The sequence below is a fragment of the Engystomops pustulosus genome, chromosome 1 (assembly GCF_040894005.1).
Source record: "Engystomops pustulosus chromosome 1, aEngPut4.maternal, whole genome shotgun sequence".
NCBI lineage: Eukaryota > Metazoa > Chordata > Amphibia > Anura > Leptodactylidae > Engystomops > Engystomops pustulosus.
Genome location: NC_092411.1, coordinates 41307541 through 41332867, shown reverse-complemented (window position 1 = coordinate 41332867; position 25327 = coordinate 41307541). Strand labels below are relative to the sequence as shown.

Sequence of the window (25327 nt, the reverse complement as noted above, 5' to 3'; positions counted from 1 at the left end):
CCACCAGAATTTTCTTTTGCCCCCAACTACCTAACAAAAAATTGTATTATAGGGCATAACAGTTGTCTTTGTTATAATGTCAACCTCCGTTCTGATGATCTGTGATTCAGATAACAAAACAGATATATTTTCTGCCAAAAGTTAAAAGGTAGTTTGTGAAATGTTTCAAAAAGGTCCCTTACTCCTAATTTGCAAGCTGCAAATTAATAACACGTCATATACAGCAATACAAGCGTGGCTGGTGTATTATGTAGTTAGATGGAAGTCTGTCCTGTCATTGTGAAGCATTGATTTAACATTTTCAGACTGAAAATTTCATGCACTTTAGTCTCCAACTGGCTATTTCAGACAATATTTACGGTGAGGCCCCGGTCCAGTCGTAGTTGCTATGGCAGCCGGTTTTCTAGGACCTTGCAGCTTAATGGTTAAGCAGAAAGCGGCACATAACTCAGAGACTTTCATTTTTACTGCAATAAGTATTAGTGCTTTCATCTGCTATAATTTGCCAAGCAATCAAATATTTTAATATACTACAAATTGTACTTCTCAAACAGTATAATATATCGTCAACCCTCCCCATAATGATGTAGTAACTCTGATATCCCAGTAATGGTTTACAAGGCAGAACTGGCATATTACTATGAGACTAAAATATTCTAGGTTAAGATTAGTTTCTTTTGAGTATCAGAGTACCGGTAATTTAATACTAATGAGAATTCAGTAACCCATATAGTTAGTGTTGTCTCTGTTGAACCACATAACTTTAACTTTCTATAACAGATGTTTGTAGGTGTTGGTGTCACTTTGCTCTATGTAACAGGTGACTATGTTGTTGCACACCAATCAATATTACTTAAAAGTAATAGACCTAAAAACAGTTCTCATATAAAATACAGGACCTACTCTCATACTACCATTTTGCTTGCAAAAAAAAAAAAAATTGTCAGAGACCATCACTAGGATAAAAGTGTCAGAGACAGTCACTCAAATGAGAGTGACAAAGACAGTCAGTCACTGAAAGAGACTGCCCGAGACAGTCAGTCACTCAAAGAGATGGTCAGAGACAGTCTATAGATACATATAAAACATTTTTTGTTAACCCTTCTGTAAGTCGGCTTTTCTTAAGTAGGGGACCATATATATATAGTCCCCTACTTAAGAAAACCTGACTTACAGACGACCCCTAGTTACAAACGGACCTCTGGTAATAAGTCAGAGGTGTCTGTAATTAAGCTTTATTGTTAATCCTGGTTCTTATGACAATCAAACTTTTTTAAAATCCAGTTGTCATAGAGACCCAAAAAAATTTGCCTAAAGTTACCATTATAAAGTATACAGTTCCGACTTACATACAAATTCAACTTAAGAACAACCATAAGGAACCTATCTTGAACGTAACCCGGGGGCTGCCTCTATTATATTACACCAGTGCTCAGCTCAATGGAGAAAGGAGCGCTAACCTCTCCTCTTAATCATCCAGCAACAGACAAAATTATTAATCTGAGGCAGCAGAGAACTGTCTAGTCCTAGTCTGCACTAGTCTAAAGACCAACACATTAATACATCTCTCCTATTATTTATTATGTGACTTGTATTTTCCCGTCTCTAGCAGTTATAATTTCAGGTTCTCTGTCTGTGAATCTGTGTTCTCTGGGTGTGGGAAGAGATTGAACTGCTGTGCCTTCCCCTTCCCCTCCGCTTAGAGGTTCTCTAATATGCATAAAATAGTAAGCCTCTGTCCGTCTTGCTAGCAAGAAAGAATTTAGAAGAGATTTTAGGGGGAAAGCAGATCAGGATGAAAGAAATGTGGATGATAAAAGTCAAGTGAATAAATGGGGCCCCATTCACACCACTGATGGGGGCCATTGATCTGGCTGCAGCATTTGCGGTCTGATCATGGCCCCCACCAAGGTCAATATGGCCAGCTGCCCGGCTTTCAATGGAGAGGGGAGGGGTGAGGAGCGTTCACTCCACTTCTCTTCTCCACCTGGCCATGTTATATACCCAGGCCTAACTTGTGCTACTGATTAGTGCACATTTCATTGAAAAGTAAATTGATCAAAATAGTAAATTTACCTTCGCACAATATATTTCATTTCATCTCCTTTTTATCCACTACATTTAGCACGGAAAGACTTTAGTAACATAAGTGTATAGAACTGATGCTGAACATTTCCTTTTACAAAAATGTGTTTACATGACAAGGAATGTGAAGAAAGCATTTGTAACAAATTGTAGACTTTTGCAGAAATGTATCTATGGAGACGTGGAAAATAAGCAAGTTTACATCCAAAACCTATTGCTGGAACACAAAGTCTATGGTTGATGCTGGCTAGACCGTTAGTAAACAGAAAATTAAAGCTTTGTGTTAAAGGGAACCTGTCAGTAGTTAGATGCTGCCCTACCACAGGTAACGGGTTACTGTTAGGCTCATTGGCTCTTAAATGATGCAAAGAGCTGGGAACACAATGAAATTTCTTCCAACCCAGGTCCACTTGACTGACAGGTCACTCTGTATATGCAAGTATGTAGAGACCTGTCAAGTCATCCACAATGGGAGAGGAGAAGCCAGGTGGGACATGACCCAGAAGAGATTTCACCTTCATTCTGAAATGCTGTTAGACGTGATTTACATATTAAATGGTATATTGAGAACAACAAAGAAGCAAACTTTAGTTATGAAATCTTATCTGTAATCCGTAGTTATTGTCCAAAGTGAGTAGTGAATATTGAATCTGAATATTGACTGAGTAACAACACAATGTGGGCACCAGGGCAATACACACACAATATTTGGCACCCCTGCCTTGGGCCCTAGGGTGTTTTCCAACTGATTCCCATTACTCTTTTAATATGCTTCCATTGCTAACCTAAATTTTCAATACAAAGGTTTTGAGCAAAAGATAAAAAAAAAAACGAAATGACATATAAAAATGAAATATAAATCTTAAGAAACTGTAATTTTATAGTCATTTGTTCTCTATTCTTTCCTTTACAGAAGCTGTAACCCATTGAACATCTTAACAAACAAAAATGCTGCAAAAAGAAAATAATCAGCTTTGAATAGTTTTTTTGGTGAAAAATATACAGAGTTTTAGGACACACTTAAAGAGGACCTGTCACCCATAAATTGGGCACTAGGAGCTGTTTACTAAAGTAAGTAGCTCCTAGTGCCTAAACAAACGCAGCAGTGTTAGAAGGATAGCGTTACCGGAAACCGGAAACCCAGCAGCGGAGTACAATGTATTCGCAAAGCGGTCCAATGTATTCATGAGTCATGAGGCAGTCACCGCCCCTAACCCCGCCCCCTCATGAATACATCGGACAGCTTTGCGAGCGGTCCGACGATTACATTGCACTCTGCCGCAGTGTTAGATGGCATTACCGGAGGTTTCCGATTAATGCTATCACTCTAACACTGAGGCTTTGTTTAAGCACTAGGAGCTGCTTACTTTAGTAAGCAGCTCCTAGTGCCGGATTTATGGGTGACAGGTCCTCTTTAAAATTAAATTATACATAGTAATGACTCAGACTGGCATTACCTGAACATTTTTCCATTCCCAGTCGTCACCAATATCTTGCGAGTGTTTCAAAAATTCCAAGCAGAAGTATCGAAATTTCTTTTCTCCCAGGATCATGTTATTTCTGCTTTCAGAATCCATTTTGTAGAAACCTAAACATGCAGGAAAATAAAGGAATAAAGGAGATCAAATTTAGTTTCTAGAAAGAGCACATTCTGGTTAGTCAATATTTTCCTGTTTTTCTTCCTTTTAGAAAACCCACAGAACAACTATACAATATGGAATTCGTTATGTCAATTTTTTTTTAAATTACAACATCTGGAGTCAGGTTTTTTTATGAAGAGAAAACATTCCTTCCCCTACAAAATTGACATCATTCCAAAATTACATTGACAAAAAAATTCCTCTCGCTCAAGAAACACAACAGAAAATACCTGAATGTAAGTAGATATGACAGACACCATTGTTGATTTTTAATGGACTCAAAGCTCTGCTCATCATACAGTAATTTTCTATAATAACCAGTGGTTTGTGGACCCACATTGTCATATAAGCGGTTTGGGTTCCAGACTGCTATGAAATCATGAGCCTGTCAACATATACCAGTTCAAAGCATCACAGAGTCAGGAACAAGTTGAGATCTGGATAAGCAACACAGGTCAGAGGTTAGGGAAAGCCGGGGACATCACTAAGAGCCAGTAGGACACAAATGCAAAACAAAGAAGTTGCACACAAGTCAAGATCGGGAACACACAGATCAGATAGTAGCATAACAGAACACCTTTGCAAATAACAAGTAGACTAGGAATCTAAAATGCTTAGGCATTTTGGAACCAGGGGTTGCCCGGGATTTGCAATTTTCTGGCCGACCAGAGTTACATTTCCTTGACAAAGGTAAAAAAATGCAGTATTCATGGACTAAACCTAGACTTGTAGAGTCTAAACCCAACTAAACTAAGTCTTGGTATATGGCCTCGTAATTCTATCTATAAAGGTACACAGATTTAAGTAGATGTAAATTGAAGTGAATAGCACACAGTGGGGCACATTTACTTACCCGTCCCGCTGACGCCGCCAATCTGGAATGTCCGACGAGGATTCGGGTCTGCCGCGATTCACTAAGATCGTGCTTCCAATTTCCTGCATGTGTCCCTTCCCCCGCTGAGGTCCGCCGGAGTTCACCTTCTTCCCGGTGTATGCGAGTGCTGATCTTGCTGCACAATTTGGTTTTTAAATTCCCCGGTTTGTCTGAATCAGTCGGGTTGTCCGATGTCCATGCCCCCCGGTTTGTGTCGCATGCAAGCCGGCGCCGATGCGCCACAATCCAATCGTGTGCGCCAAAAACCAGGGGCAATTCAGGGCTAAACGGTAAAAAGTCGGGAAACCCGATGAAAATACAGTGTTTGAACCCTTAGTAAATGTGCCCCAATATGTCAGCTGTTTAAGCAAATAGTAAACAGAAATAAGGATAATACTAAATAAGGATAAAAATAAATAAGCAAAGTATTATTGGGTGGTGCAGCACCTCCGAGCAAAATGGCTGCCACAAAAATAGAATAGAGAAATCTACAATGAGAAAAAACTCCTTGTTTATGAACTCTAAGAAATTCAGTCAATTTTTTTTATCACTATCTATTCATTAATGTGCCACAGCAGTATACAGGGTAATACCCTACAAATACTTTAGGTTTAGGTTCAGGTTCATCCTGCGCAACCCAGACAGATTGCTGGATTGGTGGCCTTGCAGCCAATCACAGCCATGGCTAGTAGGATCGTCAGTTTGCCGGATTAGCTTCATGTCCAGGTCGCATGTGAACGACCGGCTGGAACCTACAGTTCGGATCTACTCATCTCTACTTAGGAAGGCTTTAACATACACAGTTTATATTTATAGTGTTTGTTTTCTTGTTACACATTATACTTTGTGTTATGATAGGAAATGGGTCACATAAACTGGTATGAACCCAGACAGGTCAGGACATTGAATGGAAAGAACAGCATTTTACTTTTAGATTGCAGATTTGGCTGGAATAGGAAAGGGCCCTTGACACATCTGAAGTACCCCTGAAGTACCAGAACCCCCCAGAAAAAAAATGACCCACTTTTGCTCCCAACCTTTTTTTAAATTTGGCTGAGAAAATAAGGTCTTGCTACAGTTGCAGACAACTGCAGTGTCTGTGTGCCTGTGTCTCTACTACACAGGATGGGGATCCTCTGCCTGCTCAAACTGCATTTAACTGGCCATCCTTTATGCCGGTCAGTGACCCACGCAACCTTATCGATGGGCACCGATTAGTTTTCAAGACCACCTTGGATAACAGTAAAGAAACAATTTTTGGAGTATTTTTTAAATGTAAAAATTAAATAAAATGTAAAAGGTGAAAATTCAAATCATCTCACCTTTTCTAGAACATCTATTGTATATATACTCATGTATAAGCTGACCCGAGTATAAGCTGAGGCCCCTAATTTTGCCACAAAAAACTGTGAAAACCTATTGACTTGAGTATAAGCCTAGGGTTGGTCACAGCCAGTATATAGCTAGTCAGTCCCCTCCCCCCCAGTATACAGACATCCAGCACCTGCCCTCAGTATATAGCCAGCCCCCTGCCCCGGTAGTTGGCCAGCCCCCTGCCCCTGTAGTTGGCCAGCCCCCTGCCCCCTGTAGTTGGCCAGCCCACTTCCCCTGTAGATAGCCTCTGTCCCTGTGGTTATCCGGACCCCTACCCCTGTAGTCAACCGGCTCCTGTTTGTCCAATTCCGGCACATTCTTCCCTTCTTCGGTCCGGCAGTGGCAGGTCGGCGTGACATTCCACCACACAAGCTATGAGGTCAGCCGCTGCTGACATCAGGGTGCGTCCCAGCCACCACACGCACAATATGACAGCAACGGCTGACGTCATAATCAAGCACGACCAATGCACACAGACCTGCTGCTGCCGGACCGAAGAAAAGAAGACCTGTGGGGGGCGTCGGAAAGGGGAGTTTTGGCTTTATTTATTTTCTTGACTTGGGTATAAGCCGAGTTTATATTAGACTATAAATGGTATATATAAACAAATAAATAAAATCATAAACATGTTAGGTATCGCCACTAGAGATGAGCAAGTATACTTGTCCGAGCTTGATGCTCGTTCGAATATTAGCATACTCGAAACGGCTCGTTGCTCAGACGAGTATTTCCCCTGCTTGAGATTGAGCATTTAATTAAGAAAAGACAGTGAAGAACAGTGAAGAATACAATTAAAACAGTGAACACAGGATCATTTAAGTGAAGAACACAGTGAAGAACACATTGCAGATGTTCCGAACATCTGCTAACTTAGGCGAAGACACGAGCACCGAACGGTGGAGGAGCGGCGGAGCGGGGCTGGAGCGAAATGGAGCTGGCATGCAGGAGTGGAGGCTGAAGTGGAGCAGAGCAGGGGCTGGAGCAGGCATGAAGGAGCGGGGCTGGAGCGGGTATGGAGGAGCGGTGCGGGGGCTGGAGAGAAACAGGAGCAGGCATGGAGGAGAGGAGCGCGGCTGAAGTGGAGGGTGGTGTGGAGCGGGCTGGAGCAGGACCAACAGTCCGACCCTGATCACATCACAGCCCAGCCCGAGCACAGAAAGAACACAGTGAAGAACACATTGCAGATGTTCCGAACATCTGCTAACTTATCTGAAGACAAGCGCGCCGAACTGTGTTCTTCACAATAGTATACAGTATGAACAACATTATGTGTGAAGAACACATTGCAGATGTATGGAAACATCTGCAATGTGTTCTTCACACATATTGTTCTTTATATACTATTGTGAAGAACACCGTTCGGCGCGCTTGTCTTCGGATAAGTTAGCAGATATTCAGAACATCTGCAGTGTGTTCTTTCAGTGAAAACATCTGCAATGTGTTCTTCTTCAGTGTTCCTTCAGTGAAAAATGCTCCAGTCTCCCATTGACTTCAATGGGGTTCGTTATTCGATACAAGCACTCGAGCATCGGGAAAAGTTCAACCAGAGTAACGAGCACTCGAGCATTTTAGTGCTCGCTCATCTCTAATCGCTACATCTCAAAATATCCAAATTAATAAAACTAATATGTAAAACTTTCCTATGTAATGGAAAAACCTGGCTTTTTATTCCATTTTCCTACAATTCTTATTCATATGACAAAGTGATACCTGTCACATTCTGAAGTTAACTAGTTGATACCAGTAAGTCTGACATTGTCACACTACAATACACGGTCATTATCTTAACACGTCTTCCACAGATCCCTTCAAATATAAAGGGCTACAAGTTTAAGCTTTTGAGGCAGAGCAAATCTTAGCAGATTTTCAAAATACACCTCACATCCAGAGGAGCTCCGGGAGAGATGGACTTGAGTAATGTTCACGTTTTCTCATTTAATAAGATCTTTTTTTCTCATTCTCTCTAATAATCAGATAATCTTGAACACAAGTCAATTAGTTCTGTTCATACCAGAATTGATTAAAAAGAATCTATTAATACACAGTCAAAAAAAGTCAGATTTTTTAAGTAGGTTCAATGTGGCAAGTGCTCCAAACATGTACCTCTAATGTGTCCATGGGATGTAGTGGACCCTAGAAAAAGTGTCATCGGGGCATATTTTTCTTTTCTATTTTACTAAAGACAGTCAATTAGTTTACTGTAGCTAGATCACATACAGGCGGGTCCCCTACTTAAGGACACCCGACTTACAGATGACCCCTAGTTAAAGATGGACCCCTCTGGCCATTGTGACCTCTGGTGAAGCTCTCTAGATGCTTTACTATAGCCCCAGACTGCAATGATCAGCTGTAAGGTGTCTGTAATGAAGCTTTATTGATAATCCTTGGTCCCATTACAGCAAAAAAAATTTAAACTCTGTCACTGGGGTAGAAAAAAATTGTGTCTGGCTCTACAATTATAAAATATACAGTTTCGACATACATACAAATTCAACTTAAGAACAAACCTATGGACCCTATCTTGTAGGTAACCCGGGGACTGCCTGTATTCAACTGTGAGCTTTTACCGTATAAAATGTCCATGAAACGGTCACCAGGAATGTGATTTTCATGTGCAAATATGGCCAGGGGGGAATCAGACATCCTAATGTTTAAGTATCCTAGTGGACCTGAAACAGTAAATATAAAAAAAAAAGTTAGAGAAAAAAAACTAAAAGTTCCAATCCCTATATTGGAAACAAAAATAATCAAATATAATCATAAACATGTCAGTCACAGTGGGTACGGAAAGTATTCAGACCCCTTTCAATTTTTCACTCTTTGTTGCATTGCAGCCAATTGGTAAGATCAAAAAAGTTCTTTTTCAAGTCTCTCCAGAGATGCTCAATTGGGCCTCAATTTAACTGTGTGCTTAGGGTCATTTTTCTTTTGGCAGGTGAACTTTCAGCCCAGTCTGAGGACCAGAGTACTTTTCATATAGGATATCTCTGTACTTGGCCACATTCATATTTCTTTCAATTGCAACCAGTAGTCCCTGCCCGCATAGCATGATGCTGCCATCACCATGTGTCACTGTTGGGATTGCAGCTGATGAGCAGGTGCCTGGTTTTCTACACACATCACTTAGAATTAACACCAAAATGTTGATCTTCATCTCATCAGACCAGAGAATCTTATTTCTCATGGTCTGGGAGTCCTTCAGGTGTTTTTGCCCACTGTATGCGGCTTTTATATGTCTTGCACTGAGGAGAAGGTTCCGTTGGCACATTCTGCCATAAAGCGCCCAGACTGATGGAGGACTGCAGTAATAGGGAACTTTCTCCCGTCTCCCTACTGCTCCTGTGGAGCTCAGTCACAGTGATCTTGGGGCTCCTCTTTATCTCTCACCCCAAGGCTCTTCTCCCACAATTGTTTGGATGGATAGCCAGGTAAAGGAAGAGTTGTGGTAGTTCCAAACTTCTTCCATTTAAAGACTATGGAGGCCTCTGTGCTCTTAAGAACCTTGACTCCTGCAGAAATTTTTTTGCAACCTTGGCCAGATCTGTGCCTTGCCACAATTTTGTCTCTGAGCTTGTTGGGAAGTTCCTTAGAAATAATTCGCTCTGACATGAACTGTGAGTTCTTATATCGACAGGTGTGTGCCTTTCCTAATCAAGTCCAATCAGTTTAATTAAACAGTTGGACTCCAATGACGGAATAAAGCCATCTCAAGGAAGATCAGAAAGAAATAGACAGCTTGTGATTTAAATATGAGTGTCACAGCAAAGCGTCTGAATACTTATGACTATATGATATTTCAATTTTTCTTGCTTAATAAAAAAACAAAAATATCTACATTTCAGTTTTTTCTGTCAAGATGAGGTGCAGAGTGTACATTTATGAGCTAAAAAAAAAATTATTAAATTTTTTTGATCTCACCATTTGAGCGCAATGAAACAAAGAGTGAAAACTTTAAAGGGGTCGGAATACTTTCCATACCCACTGTATCTCTGCATCTCAAAACATTATCCAAAAGTCATACAATCTCCAGAATGGTAAGAATGAAAACGTCAGCTTGTGCCACAAGCTTACACAGGTCCGTACGATGTAGTATGAAAGAGTTATTTGCATCAGAAAATGTTGACATTTATTTTTGTACAAAAGGTTTTACTTTTTTACAATCTATTAAAATATAACAAAACATATAGAAAGTTGGTATCTCTGTGATAGTTCTGACCCACTAAAAGGGGGGAATCATTTTCACTGCATTTGGACTATTAAATAATGTCACTAGGAAGTACAATTTATTACGCAAAAACAAGCCCTCATACAGCTCTGTAATGAAAATGGATTTTGGCGGAATGGGGTTAAGTATAATTAATTGTTCTGATGATTTCAACCCAAAAATGTGACATTAGTAAATTAAATTAAAGGGAACCTACCACCACGAATCTACCTATAAAGGTAGAACGGGTGGTAGGTGCATGTATTGGACGTGAGGATAGCCCTTTTTAAAGCTAATCCTCACGTCCCCGCTATCTTTTTAAAATCTTTATTGTCCTAATATGTAAATATTCTAAAGAGGCTACTGGGGCGTGGAGTAGCTGGACATGAGGCTACACGTTGCGGCTACTACACGCCCCAGTAGCCTCTTTGTTCCTCCTACCATGACATCTTCGGAGCACAGCTACAGGTAGTTGCGTGCCCTCGTCTGAGAAGACGGAGTTCTGCGCATGTGCAGTAGCTCCGGCTTCGGAGCAGTGGCCACGCAGCCACGGGCCTGCGTTCTGCACATGCGCAGCACGCCGGCTTCTCGGACGTGAGGATTAGCTCTAAAAAGGTCTATCCTCGGGTCCAATACATGCACCTACCATCCGTTATAGGAAGATTTGTGGCGGTAGGTTCCCTTTAATAAGTGTGAGCTGTAAAACAAAGCACAGCCTATTTTTCTCAAATTTTATATGACCGCTTCAAACTATTAAAGGAAAACTATCATTAGCTCTTGGGCAAAATAAAATAAAAAATACTCACCTAGATGTGTGAATTCTGCCAGCATGGGAGAGGGAGGTGCGGGGCCGTGCATAATTAGCAGCTCGGGGCACCGGATCTCTTGTCTCCTAGTACCTGGCTGCTAATTATAAGTTTATTTTCTAGGTGATTCTAGCGTGTCAGCATTCAGAGCACCGCCAGGTGAGTATTTTTAGTCTATTTTGCCTTAAAGCTAATGGTAGTTTTCCTTTAAGAACCATGTGCTATACATCTATGTTACAAGCACCTGGGCTTTAAACCTGTGTCACTGTAAATATGTGACATGGGATAAAGCTCCTGCTACCTAGTGGGAATAAGACTGATACCTGGTGTCTGGTTGTTTTCTCTGATTTCAATTTTGCACCATAAATCTCAATTACCTATGAACTTTTGCAGTGGCAAAATATAGAAAAAAAGAACTGGCCTATTCGAATTTTTTTTATTGTAACCGATGCCCACCCCTTACTCCAAACCCACACAGAATTTCTTCCTTTAGTCACCCATATCTCCCACTCACATTGTTCCCTCCAATTCCCTGTCACACTGTGGCCCCCTCATATTGTTCCCCCCAGCAGGTCCCCTCATATTATGCCCCCCAAGCAGTCCTCCCTAATACTGTGGCCCACAGCCCCCCTTATAATATGCCACCCCCAGCTGTTTCTCCCTTATATTGTGACTCACAGCACCCCCTCATATTATGCCCCCCAGCTGTTCCTCGCTCATACTGTGGCCCCTTTACCCCCTCTTTTCCTTGATGCCGCTTAGCAAACAAACATGCAGGAAGACATCATATAGAATAGAGCGATGCAGAGATCTGATGGCTCATCCCTTTATTCAACTCTATCCGCATCTGGAGTACATTGATATCCTGGGACTTACAACCCGCACCCCAGACAGTGAGACAGATCCCAGTACTATGTGGAGACCAAGACAGAAGACTAACAAATCCAATAAAATGTTTACTCATTTATATGGACTTTCAGTTAGTGTCCGTTTGCACCAAATCCATTAGCACTTCCATTGTTTTAGTGGAAAATTGGATGGAAGTTGCAGTGCTATTTTTTCTTTCTCAAATAAGCGAAGCCTAATAGTAGCAGTGCAAACAGACACTTATGAAAGCCATTAAAAGTCTATTGAAATCATAGACAGACTTCTGTTACTACTGTTTTAGTGACGGAAGTTAATAGCAGAAGTCTGAACCACTATGGTGGTACGTATCCAAGCCGATACTTATATGACGCCTGCAGTGTAGTTTACCTACACATCAGCGATGCGCAGCTGGAGGGTTTTATAAGTGCTACTCCCAGGGGTATATTCACACACTGCTGACAGCTGTTTGACTCATGTGAACAAGCACTAAGGCTGTCACAATACAGAATCCATTTCAATGGTAACAGAAATGCATTGACCAAAGGCCTATACCCAGAAGATTAATGTGACATTTACAACAGGCTGATGTTCTGTCGCTTTAACAAGGCCACTAACTATTCGTGTTGAGCGACTGAGAAGCTGACACTAAAAGCATGTACGGAGCCGGTCACAGTTAACAATAGCTGGCGATAATATTGAAGAACACATAATGAACTTCCGTTAATCATCGTTGTTTCTTGCTTTATGGGTTCACTCCAACATCCTCAATGCGATGACTGCAGTTCTATGACAGATCTGCAGCATCAGCGAACAGTATAGAGAGGCAGAAATCTGCTCCTTTGTCAAATAAGATGATTCTGCCACCAAAGCAAAAGATGCAGCATCTTATTTCATAAAAGGCAGCTCTCACCATCACAAAAGAATTGCAGCCAAAAATATGGACATGCAATTTTATTAAAATATATAGCTATATTTGTGAGTAGTGTTGAGTGGACCCCAACTGCAATCCTTGAGTCTCTGCCTAACATTGCGGGTTCAAACCCAAATTTCAGACAGAAGTTTGGGTTTGGGTGAGCATTCAGGCTCAACCAAAGCTGTTTGATGAGCACAGTGTGGGCATGGCTGTAATTGGCATGTATAAGAGGCAGAGTTACATGTTCCAGCCCTGCTACTCACAGATAGGGACAGTCATGGACAGGAATTTAAGTTTAATCATTTTCAGGGAAAGTAGATAGGTAGGGAAAGGAGGCTGTTTGGAATTAGTGCAGTGACAGTAACTTTACAACTCATACAATCATATAGTCCATTGGCAGAAAATGCATTTCTATGCTCATACAGTCTAATAGTGCAGTGACAATAACTATATTTCTATTCTCATACCATCTAATAGTAGTTTCTGTAACTGTATATCTATTCCCATAGCGTCTAAGTGCAGCAACAGTAACTGCATTTCTGTATTCATACAGTTCCTATAGTGCAGTGAAAGTAACTGCATTTCTATTCTCATACGACTAATATTACAGTGACTTATACTGTTCCTATAGTGCAATGACAGTGACTGAATTTCTATACTTATACTATCTAATGGAGCAGTGAGAGTAACTGCATTTCTATTCTCATGCCATCTATAGGAATGGTATAAGTAGAGAAGTGTGCAACATCCCCCACCGGGGCCTAGCCTTTTCTCGGGGCCTGGAGTCAGGCGGGGCCCGCAGTACCTGAGTGGCTGGCGGTTGCGGCCTAGGCACACTAGTGTCACGGTGCTTGGTATGGGGACCGGAGGGCTGTCCTACAGCCTGGCAGGTCTGCAGCAGGGTGGTGTTGGCAAGAAATGATGAGGGAGAGGCTGCTATAGCGGATCTCCCTGGGGCAACCCTTTGGTGTCTAGAGCAGTGATGGCTAACCTATGGCACTGGTGCCAGAGGTGGCACTCGGAGCCCTTTCTGTGGGCACTCAGGCCATCACCAGAGATGACTCCAGGTATCTTCCTGCAGTCCCAGACAGCCCAGGACTTGCTGTGCACAGAGCTATTTTAAAGTGACAGCTGTACCTGGGACTATTTTCTGCTTTATTGGTGTCCTCAGGGGCTGGTATCAATGAAAACTGTGACAGAGAAGGGAGTATAAATCACAAATTAAATTTCTGTGTTGGCACTTTGCGATAAATAAGTGGGTCTTTGTTGTAGTTTGGGCACTCGGCCTCTAAAAGGTTTGCCATCACTGGTCTAGAGTATGAGTCTCGGTGTGGTGGACAGGGTGCCCGTGATGAGGGCAGCCGTAGTAGCAGGGACCAGACGGAGGCAGAGGTTGAACGAAAACAACTTACAGTTCTTTATTGGAACCGACAGGAACCGCAGCAACGTGCCTTGAACAGAATGGTGGAGTACTGAGATGCAGTTGGAGGGAGCCACAGGAGGTAGATCGCCAGCCTGGATGCAGAGGGCAGGCTGGGAGGTAGCTGTGTCCTAATAGGAAGCTTCAGCTTGTCCTGAAGTGCTTCAGGTATCACCCTTGAAGGTAGGATGATACCCCTTTCCTCACTAACTCTTATCTATTAGCTCCACTCTTCAGAGGCAGGGGCTAGGCTCTTCCTGCTCTGGTATGGTATGCTGGCTGAATAGAGTCTGGACTGGGATAACCCAGTCTGCTTCTTCTGATCTGAGCTAGGCTAAAACTAAACTCTTCTGGTGTCCTGCAGACCCTCAGGTCTGACTAGAACTGAGCTCTTCTCCCTCCAGGGAGAGACTGCTCTCTAGAACATTCCTGGCCAGGGGTTTTGTAACTCCCCTGGTCAGGTGGTGGCTGCTCCTCCAATTACATCTCAGCTTACATTAGACAGAATGCAATACAAGTGATTGGACGACAGATCTTGAATCATACAAAGCACTTAACTCCTGCCTTGCCAGGCAGGAGCTACCACTGCAATGTCCCCTGTGTGATGTGATGACATGCTGTGGGACGTATTCGCAAGCACTCCTTCGCCATTGCATCGGCAAGGGTGTTGCAAGTGCAGTTACTTTCACTGCACTTCTCTACTTATACCGTTCTTATAGTGCAGTAAGTGTAATTCTATACTCATACCATCTAATAGTACAGTGACAGTAACTGTATTTCTACTCTCATATCATCTTATAGTACAGTAACTGTATTTCTATATTTACACAGTTCCAATGGTACAGTGACAGTAACTGTATTTCTATACCAATGCTGTCTAATAGTGCAGTGTGAAGAACTGTGAGTGTGTTAAAATGAAGAGAGTAGCAAATAAGGGAAAGGGATGTGGCCAGGGTGCGGCTGGTGATATAGCTGGTTCAGGAGGGAGAGGACTTGCTATATCTGTGTCTGCTACAACTCTGTCAACATTACAGAGTATTCTTGTAGGTCAGTGCACATTGCAGGATGGAGAGTCCACATAAAGTTGAGACACTGGTAGGTTACATTGCAAACAGTGTCTAAACTTCCATCAGAATGTCTTCAATCCACTCCACCTCTGCTGAAATATCTACAACCTCACCCCCCTTCAAAACAGCCATCTTAGCCACATGCTGATGCTCTATGTTGACCCTCCTAGCTGGGAATTCGTGGGCCATACATCTACCTCAGTTGGAGACATACAGTCGTGTATGGCCCATGACTTGCGTTAGAGGATGAGGATGTGGACAGCAGCCCATCGCTGGACATCTACAATGATCATACGCTAACTGCTGCAGCTTTCTGATATGTGGAGACTGAAAAAGAAGGCAGCAGTGATTGCTCAGTAGTAGATCCAAGGGGTGATGACTCAGCATGGATCACAGGCAATGAGTGGAAGAAGCTGAGGCACAAGGGTGCTATATAGCTACTTAGCCACTACTAAACAATACAGGGCTAAATAGACACTACTGGACTCAGCACACATAGGCTCGCCCAGAGGACCGCCAAGGCATGGCACATTTTCACCAGAACATGTGCCATTTGAACACTATGCCGCCAGTCTATAGTGAGGTTAAAGTGTCAACAATCTGAGCGCCTCATGGATGACCAGAGACCGGCAAACAAAACATGAGCTGCAGTGATTGAGATACCAAAAACCTGTCGCTCACTCTGCTGTTTCAGTTGTCTCAGCCTTTACCACCGACTTCTGAGTAACAAGACCACTTGTCTCCCCGGAGGAGAAAGGAAGGATGTGATGCCACCACCAACAGCACCACCTTCACAAAGCCAATCCATACCATCCCAATCAAGCATTCAGCTTTCTCTCCCTCAAATAACGGAATGAAAAGCTGAAGTGTGACCCATCTCGTCATCAAGCCCTGGCCCTGAATGGGAGATTTCAAAATTGCTGGTCTTTGAAATACTGCCATTCAGGCTGGAAAAGATAGAGACCTTTAAAAATCTTATAGCAGCGGCTGTCCCACAATATGTTATTCCCAGCTGCCACTACTTTTCTTGGCATACCATCCCCGCCCTATAGCAAAAGCTTATGAAGAATATAAGGTGTGCATTGGGAAATGCTATCACTCACAAGGTTCACATCACAAGTAAGCATGGCAGGGAAGTTACAAGACTTTAGCTGCAGCGTCTACAGGGCCCTAGGATTACCGATTATCATGTTGTTCAATGAAGTTTGGAAATCGGGTTTCCAGGTCAGGCACTTGAACCAAAATTTTTTTCTACAGTTTGGACAAACTTGATGAAACTTCCACCGGTTCGCTCACCACTATTTGTGAGCGATCCACAAAGAACCAACAACCACAAAGTCAACAGGGTAGGTTACGCACACACAAAGGATTTGTGGTCTATTTCATCGGTATGCAATGAATTTTTGTGGATTTGGTTTTAAAAATTGCACAAAATAATTTACACAATAATAGTCCACTCCAAGTCATGTAAAAACAAGTATGCATATGGAAACACAATACAAATGCCATGTGTAGCTGTACCCTCAATCCCCACATTGGTTGGAGCCTGTAGCACAATATACAGGCGGTCCCCTACTTAAGAACAGCTGACTTACATACGACCCCTAGTTACAAACGGACCTCTGGATTTTGGTAATTTACTGTACTTTAGTCCTAGGCTACAATAAACAGCTGTAACAGTTATCAGAGGCGTCTGTAATTAAGATTTATTGTTAATCCTGGTTCTTATGACAATCCAACATTTTTAAAATCCAATTGTCACAGAGACCAAAAAAATTTTGACTGGGTTTACAATAATAAAGTATACGGTTCCGACTTACATACAAACTCAACTTAAGAACAAACCTACAGAACCTATCTTGTATGTAACCCGGGGACTACCTGTATAGTCTTAAAGGTAAAAGCCATAAGAAAGATAAGGTCATTGCTGATTTTTATTTTACCATTGTACAAAAAACTATTGGCCAATGCTGGCTATCTTTCCCACTTGTTCCCTCCCTGCCCTTTTTTTTTCTAGCCTCCTGTGTCCCGCTATTGTGGTGCAGCTGCGACAGAAATTAAGGGACGTGCCAGCGGTCAGTCCGACTGAATCAGATCGAGCGCTATATTTAACATGCAAATTGTGTTGCATGTCCTATGTTAAAGTTGCAGCACAAAAAAAGATGGTGAACTCTGTTGGGCCAGTGCGGGGAAGCAGAAAATGTGCAGCTTCTTGCAATGGACTTGATTGTTACTCAAAACATAACTTTTCCCACAAAAAACAATCCCAAACACAGCCCCTAGCTACAGAAATGTGGTGACATGGAAACTTTTTTTTGTGAAGCCTTTTTGAATAAAATAAATTGACAACAAAAAATTATTTTGGGTTACTGACTGGAGTACGGAAACTAGCAACAAAGCAAAACATGTATTGCTAATTCCTAAATGCAAACATTGCAGGGGTTGTCCGGATTTTGTAAAACTTGACAGCTATCTTCCTAAAACAGCTCCTCTTCGTGGTATTGCAATTAAAGGACACCTGTCATCAAGTCTGTGTCACTTGTCCTGTCACTACTACCTGTTGGAGCAGCTCACAAGGATCCCATCCCAGACATTATCTAGTTATTTCATACATTATCCATTGTAAAATCATCTATTCTTTATCATGTAAATGAGGCTGGTCACATGGTCAGAGGCAGTGATGTCACCCCTGTTACCCTCCCCTCTCCTCCCCCTGCTCATGTCTGTGTGTAATGTATAGTAAAGCATGGCTAGTGTGTGTGCTGCATCTGCTGACATGCTGCATCCTTCTAATATACAGGTGAGAGACACAGACATCAGCTACACATGAATCTGACATGTTCTGCTGTAACATGGCTGCCTGGAGCTGCTGTATCTCTCCTATACACACACACATGCACACACAGGCTGCAGGGGGCGTTGCCACCAGCACCAGGAAGCACAGCATTATACAGCCTCACATCATTATACAGCTTCACATCATTATACAGCCTCACATCATTACACAGGCTGTCAGTCATGCAATAGGGGTGTGGCTGTGCCGCCCACTCATGAATAAGGTGGACAGCTTGAATATGCTAATGCTTCATTGGACATTTCACAGGTCATTTGCATACAGCTTTAGGACCTCATTGCTTAGGTTTACAGGAATGTAGAGGGACAATGAAGGGATAGAGGCAATGCTCTCTAATGGCAGTTTATGAAAATATATTTAGTTTAGGGGGTTATTTTGCATGACGGGTTCTCTTTAAGCTCCATTCATCTCTATAATAAGCTGCAATACCAGCAATAACCATAGTCAGATGTGGCGCTGTTTTTGGAAGAAAGCAGCCATGTTCTTCCACTTCCAGACAGATCTGTGTTCAGGATTCACTCCTCCCTGAAGTGCTTGCATTGCGCTTCAAAGAGTAGTTCAAGAACAACAGCGGCCATATTATGTATTACTGCAGATGAGGATTGTGACATCCCCTGTGTTCACAGCTCTCCAGCTGCTGCAGGACTACAACTCCCTGTTTTTGAGCCCTGATGGAGGTGGTGGAATGTGTATAAATTGCACTATTGTACTATCTCTGCACTATATGATACATGTATTAATGTGTCTTTATATGTAATTATCTGTATATTTATATTTCAGCCACATTTGATACAATGACATCCAGCACATTTCCTCTACAGAAACACAAACACAACTCACATGTCTTCCTGCTCTAGCATGCCTCTCCCAGCATGCACTGCTTCTCTACCGTAATACCCTGCATACTGCAGCCGGTCTAATTTACCGCACTGTTTAGATTATGAGCCCCTCTACTATAATCATCTCCTTGTAATGTAGTGCAATGTGCACACCATGACATCATTGTTTTAGCTGAATTTCACAGTTACGTGGGTGACATATATATTATTCTAAAAATAAGAATTGAAGACATCTGAACTTGACCCTCGTGTGAACCCGGAATAGAAGACTGTGTCTCTATTTATACTGTATACAATCTATCAGTATACTGCATAATCAGCCCCTGGTCTGGGGATCCTGCCAGGGCAGATAACCTCAGAGAAAGCACTGATGAAGAGATGGACATGTGTGGAGTTCTGTAGTTATGTCACCTCTCCTGACCTCTCCTCTGTTTTAGTAAATACATTTGCTCCGTATAAAAATAAAACTATTTTTGTAAAATCTTTTCCTAGAACTGTGTGGTTCCTGTTATTTCAGGGTGTATCCAAACTTAGTCTGACTTCATAGAGTCAGTTGACATAAGGAATAGTAGCAGTTGTTATCTGATTGGTTTCTTTTGAACTCCTCCCAAAACATGGAGTGTTATCACATCATGGTGTTGGGTTAGGGGTGCAGATATATCCTGGGGAATTAACAGTGAATACAGTGATAATGCAGATAAACTCTGTGCCTCTGCTGCTATGTGACGTGATGTGATGATGTCATCCTGCCTGCACCAGAGGAGGAGAGAAAAGCTACAGTGGGGTAGTGGGGAGAGGTCAGTACCTGGTGTACTTACCTCTGTGGGGGATCTCCATGGGGGTAATATTTTTGGGAGCTGCTTGGAGGAAATAATATGAGGGGGAGATACTGGGGTTGCACAATAGGATGGGGAACTGCTGGGGGGGGCTGTAGAAGTTGGGAGATGTATATATTGTAAATATTTATATATTGTATAATGTTTTCTAGGTCTGACCACTTCTAATTTTTCCTCACAATAATGTTACCTGTACATGAATATGGTTACTGATCCACTAAAAACTTTTTAATGCAGCCATGTGCCAACTGTTATAATAATATGGCTGTTTATTGCAGTTTTGTATATCAGTCCACAGGGTGCGGTCACACGGTGCGTTTTAAAAGCACCAAAAATTCATTGAGAATGCACAGTGTAAGCACCCCCCTTACAGTGCGCTCACACATGGCATTTCCAGTGCGTTTACAAAGGCAATGCAATCGCCAAGGGACAGGGCTTGGCCCATTTGCATCTGTGCTTCTAGTGGAATGCATAAGATTATTAACAAGCCATCAGTGTATTGCATTGTATACATCCAAAATACCTGGTGCTGGTTAATAATCATATACATTTCACTGGAAGCGCAGATGCGATTGGGTGGACCCCGGCCCACAGAATGTTTGCATTGCATTTGTAAAGACAATGCAAATGCCACATATGAACGCACACCCTGAGGGTGATGGCACACGTGGCGTTTTTAGGCCGTTTTTAGTTGTGCATTTTCAGATCGTAAAAAAACGCATTCTTTAATTAAGATAAATGGCGCACAACTAAAAACGGGCCAAAAACGCCACGTGTGCTATCACCTTAAGGCTACATTCACACTGCCGTTGCCCACCGCACCGTAGCACGCTTGGTGAGGAGGAGGAGGCGAACGCACCTCGACCCCGCCCCTCTCCATAGGAACATATGGCACGCGGCGCTGTGCTACGGAGAGAGATAGGACATGTCCTATTTTTTTCCGGGGTACGGAGCCATCTATATGGGACGTATATCTGCTGTATTTACGTCGGCCTTATATACGTCCCCCATACGGCAGTGTGAATGTAGCCTAAGGCAGCATTCACAGTAATACCACAGCTAAGGAGAGGAAATGTGCCTATTTACATTGCTGTTGACATTTGAATTTACAAAACTCAATATCAATGCAGTGCACAAACAAGGTTTTAATACAATGTTAACAAAACGTACACAGTAACACAGTGTTAACAGCAATGTCATTTGGCAATTCTCTCCTCAATATTTGTATTGTGTTCCAAAATGCAATGTAAAGACCACATGATAAAATGCAGAAGGCTGTGTATTCGCCCAGATCAGATGCAGGGCAAGCACAGAGCCAGAAGGAGGAGCTCTCTTCACCCCTCCTCCCTCCATAGTAAGACGAGTGGCTCACCACACTCTCACCGGGAGACACAGAAGTCTTAACTACAGAGCCCCCCTTTAAAAAAATGACAACTGCAGAGCCCCCATTTAATGAAATGTCTATGGTATAACCCCCTACTAATGAAATGTCCACAGCAGAGCCCCTTGAAAAAAACAACTCTATACTTACCTCAAGCTTTTTCTCCCGACGGCTCTGTCTTCTTGTCTTCCAGGCAGCGCTTTGCAGGTTTTGTGCTTTGAAGGGGGGGAAGAGGGCGCCACCTGAGGCAACTTTCTCAAGTGCCTCATGGCTGGTCCGCCTCTGGCAATCAGGCCTAGCCCCAAACACGAGGTGTTTGTAAGCACAATGAAGACACTAAATGTGAGCAGATGCAAATATAAAACTGAAACAAAATCGAATGACTTAAAAAGGTAGGTATGCTGTCCTGGAAAATAAAGGATATCATAAAGAGAAAAAACATTTATAATTCAATGAATCTGCAGTCACTTTGCTCCTTTGATTCACAATTTAAAGAGGAATTGTCAATTGATTTATTCATGTATATGGACCAATTATTATGGTGCACCAGCATATGATATAAACCCCACCACCTTACTCGCTAGATACATCGAGAGGCCCCCAACTCCGGATATATCCAACAGCCAGTGTATGGCAAGGGAGTTGTGTGCAAGGTCCTGCCTGATATACAATCTCTGCTATTGCTCTGCACGGAGCAGGAATGCCCCAGGCTAGCCTACTCTGCCCCTTAGCCTCTGTCCCTTTGGACATGCCGTATTGGGGTAAATAGTCTGAAATTGTGACTATTTTTGTGGAATAGCGGGGATTGGGGTAGGGGTCTAATTGTACAGTATGTACAACTCAAGACCAGTGGGCCCCACCATCTGTACACAACCCAGGCCTATGGTAGCCTTAGGCCAGTTCCACACTTGCGAGTGTGATGCGATGAACTCGCATCACACTCGCAACGCATGCTGCTCGGAACACACGGCCTGAACGTTGCAAACCAGGAGTGAACTCAGCATGTCAGTTCACTCCCGGTGTGCAGCGGTCGGGCCGTGTGTTCCGAGCAGCATGCGTTGCGAGTGTGATGCGAGTTCATCGCATCACACTCGCAAGTGTGGAACTGGCCTTAAGCCACCACTAGAACTAAAGACCACGGCACTAGACCCGCTGTTTTAGAGCTGCTCTGGCCTAGCTGCCTAACCATCTCAATTTAGCCCTCACTCAAATACCTATGATTTTCCATTTTTCCTGCTTGAAACACTTTACCTTGAAGAGATGGCTATGCACTGGCTGCCTAAAACATATCACTTTATGTCTTGTCTACCCACTGTAACAAGACATTCAATGTTATTCACTTTCGATTATTGTATTTGTCATTCTTACGTTACTGAAAAATATGAAAAAAAAGCATTACAATTCGGTTATGAAATGTTTTTCCTAAATCAAAAAACAGTCTCCCGCCATTTATTGGTGCATTAAAAGAGATGGAGCTTAGTAAAGGGTGGGAATTGCTTATTCGTTGTGTGATTCTCACCTGGATCCTGTAAGCTGCAATATTTTTGCTAACTAGACCGGGGTGCAAATCCTATAGAAATTCTTCAACTACTGAAATATGTGTGATATGGTATGATATTTTCCAATAGGATTTCCATGTGGCAGTCCTCAGTATAGTCACTAGGGCTGGATTGGGGTTGTCTGGTTCTTTAACCCCTTAACGACTTGGCCTTTTTTAGTTTTTTCACTTCCATTTTTCACTCACCACCTTCAAAAATCTATAACTTTTTTATTTTTCCACAAAAAGAGCTCTGTGATGGCTTATTTTCTGCATAACAAATTGCACTTCATAGTGACGGTATTTAATATTCCATGCGGTGTACTGGGAAGCGGGAAAAAAATTCCAAATGCAGTGAAAATGGTAAAAAAAACACATTTGCAATGTTTTCTTGTGGGCTTGGATTTTACAGCTTTCACTGTGTGCCCCAAATGACATGTCTACTTCATTCTTTGGGTTGGTGCGATCGCGTGGATACCAAATTTGTATAGGTTTTATAATGTTTTCATACATTTAAAAAAATTAAAACCTCCTGTACAAAAACTTTTTTTTTATTTTGCCATCTTCTGGCGCCAATAACTTTTTCATACTTTGGTGTACGGAGCTATGGGTAATGTCATTTTTTGTGAATTTTGACGGCGGTTTCATTGCTATAATTTTTAGAACTGTGCGACCTTTTGATCACTTTTTATAAATTTTTTTAGATTTTTCAAAATGGCAAAATGGCCATTTTTAACTTTGGACGCTATTTTCCGTTAAGGGGTTAAACGCAGTGAAAAAACATTATTATATTTTGATAGATTTTTTATATCAGTTCTAGGGAAAGGGGGGGTGATTTGAATTTTTAGGTTTTTTAATTAATTTATTTTTTTTAACTTTTTTTTATTTTTACTGTTTTTCAGACTCCCTAGGGTACTCTAACCCTAGGTTGTCTGATCGATCCTACCATATACTGCCATACTGTAGTATATGTGGATTTTACTCCCCATTCATTACAATGTGCAATTAGCCCATGCACCGACATCTTTTTGAAGCCACCGGCGGCAGCGATCGAGGTGAGAACACCCGCAATCGGTGCTAGCACCGATCGCGGGTGTTACCGGTAAGCCTTTGCTGCATTATGCTGCATTATGCAGCAAAGACTTACCGGCTATGGAGAGGCCTTGGCCTGTGAGCCCTCTCCACGCACCGGGACCCGTCGGGAAGGGGTTAAATGTTTATGCTATTGAACCGAGGTAGTGGAAAAATAATAAAGAATATACTCACCTTTGTCCTTACCGCTGGTCTACCCCAGCTTTTCCTGTGTCATGAGGAACTGGATCAGAGGCGGTGGGCAGGGCCGCATCTGCTATGAGGCGAGATGAAAATCTCGCCTCAGGCGGCAGAATGCGGATCCCTGTAAAGGGTGTTGAAATTCGTCGCTCTAAAGTGGGCGATTCGGGCACCATTAACGCCCGAATCGCCCACCTGCTAAATAAATCGCGCCTGTCTCTTTAAGACACAGGCGCGATTTATATGCGGAGCGACGCAGCGCCTTTCTGGCAGCTGCGTCGCTCCGTTCCAATCAGCGACACAGGCGTCATGACGTCATGCGCCTGTGTCACTGTGCGGAGCCGCGGCTCACAGGAGAGCCACGTGAAGACGGGTCCCGCGCGCCGAGGGAGCAGCTGCCTGGAGGTGAGTATGATTATTATTATTTTTCATGTATTTTCATTAATTAAATGTGGCCAATAAGGGGGAGTGGGGAGGTGTCATTATCGTGGGAGGGGTGGAGTACTGTATACATTCTATGTGGCCATATTTGTTGCATACTGTGTGTGGGGGGGGGGGATGCTGTATACATTATATGGATATTATGGGGCCAGAATTGTGTTATACTGGGGGGGGGGGAGGTACTGTATATATTTTATGGGGCCAGAATTGTTTTATACTGGGGGGGGGGGGTACTGTATATATTTTATGGGGCCAGAATTGTTTTATACTGGGGGGGGGGTACTGTACATATTTTATGGGGCCAGAATTGTTTTATACTGGGGGGGGGGGTACTGTATATATTTTATGGGGCCAGAATTGTTTTATACTGGGGGGGGGGTACTGTATATATTTTATGGGGCCAGAATTGTTTTATACTGGGGGGGTACTGTATATATTTTATGGGGCCAGAATTGTTTTATACTGGGGGGGGGGGGTACTGTATATATTTTATGGGGCCAGAATTGTTTTATACTGGGGGGGGGGCTGTATATATTTTATGGGGCCAGAATTTTTTTTATACTGGGGGGGGGGGTACTGTATATATTTTATGGGGCCAGAATTGTTTTATACTGGGGGGGGGGTACTGTATATATTTTATGGGGCCAGAATTGTTTTATACTGGGGGGTGGGGGTACTGTATATATTTTATGGGGCCAGAATTGTTTTATACTGGGGGGGGGGGGTACTGTATATATTTTATGGGGCCAGAATTGTTTTATACGGGGGGGGGTGCAGTATATATTATATGGGGCCAGATTTTAGCTGGGGGGCTGTATATGGGAGACAGTATATTACTAAGCTGGGGGGCTGTATATGGGATACAGTATATTACTAAGCTGGGGGGCTGTATATTAGGGGGTGCTATATATTCACAT

At 42.6% G+C, this 25327-nt stretch overlaps 1 protein-coding gene across 8 annotated transcripts in view; it reads right to left on the bottom strand.

Annotated features, from left to right (window-relative positions):
* The window catches only part of ATG10 (autophagy related 10), an 89748-nt gene extending 68350 nt beyond the window's left edge, over positions 1 to 21398 (bottom strand). For 2 of the 8 annotated variants that reach the window (XM_072139290.1, XM_072139282.1), the window contains exons 1-3: positions 18945 to 18992; positions 8481 to 8642; positions 3543 to 3673 (exon numbers count right to left, since the gene is read on the bottom strand). In XM_072139290.1, the coding sequence (XP_071995391.1) occupies positions 3543 to 3673; positions 8481 to 8616 (267 nt within the window). In that variant the 5' untranslated portion in view covers positions 8617 to 8642; positions 18945 to 18992. Of the gene's footprint in view, positions 1 to 3542; positions 3674 to 8480; positions 8643 to 16214; positions 16282 to 18944; positions 19047 to 21310 lie in introns of those variants that run through there. The other 6 variants (XM_072139297.1, XM_072139265.1, XM_072139313.1 and 3 more) reach the window with 6 other exon arrangements.
* Positions 21399 to 25327: the final 3929 nt, after the last annotated feature.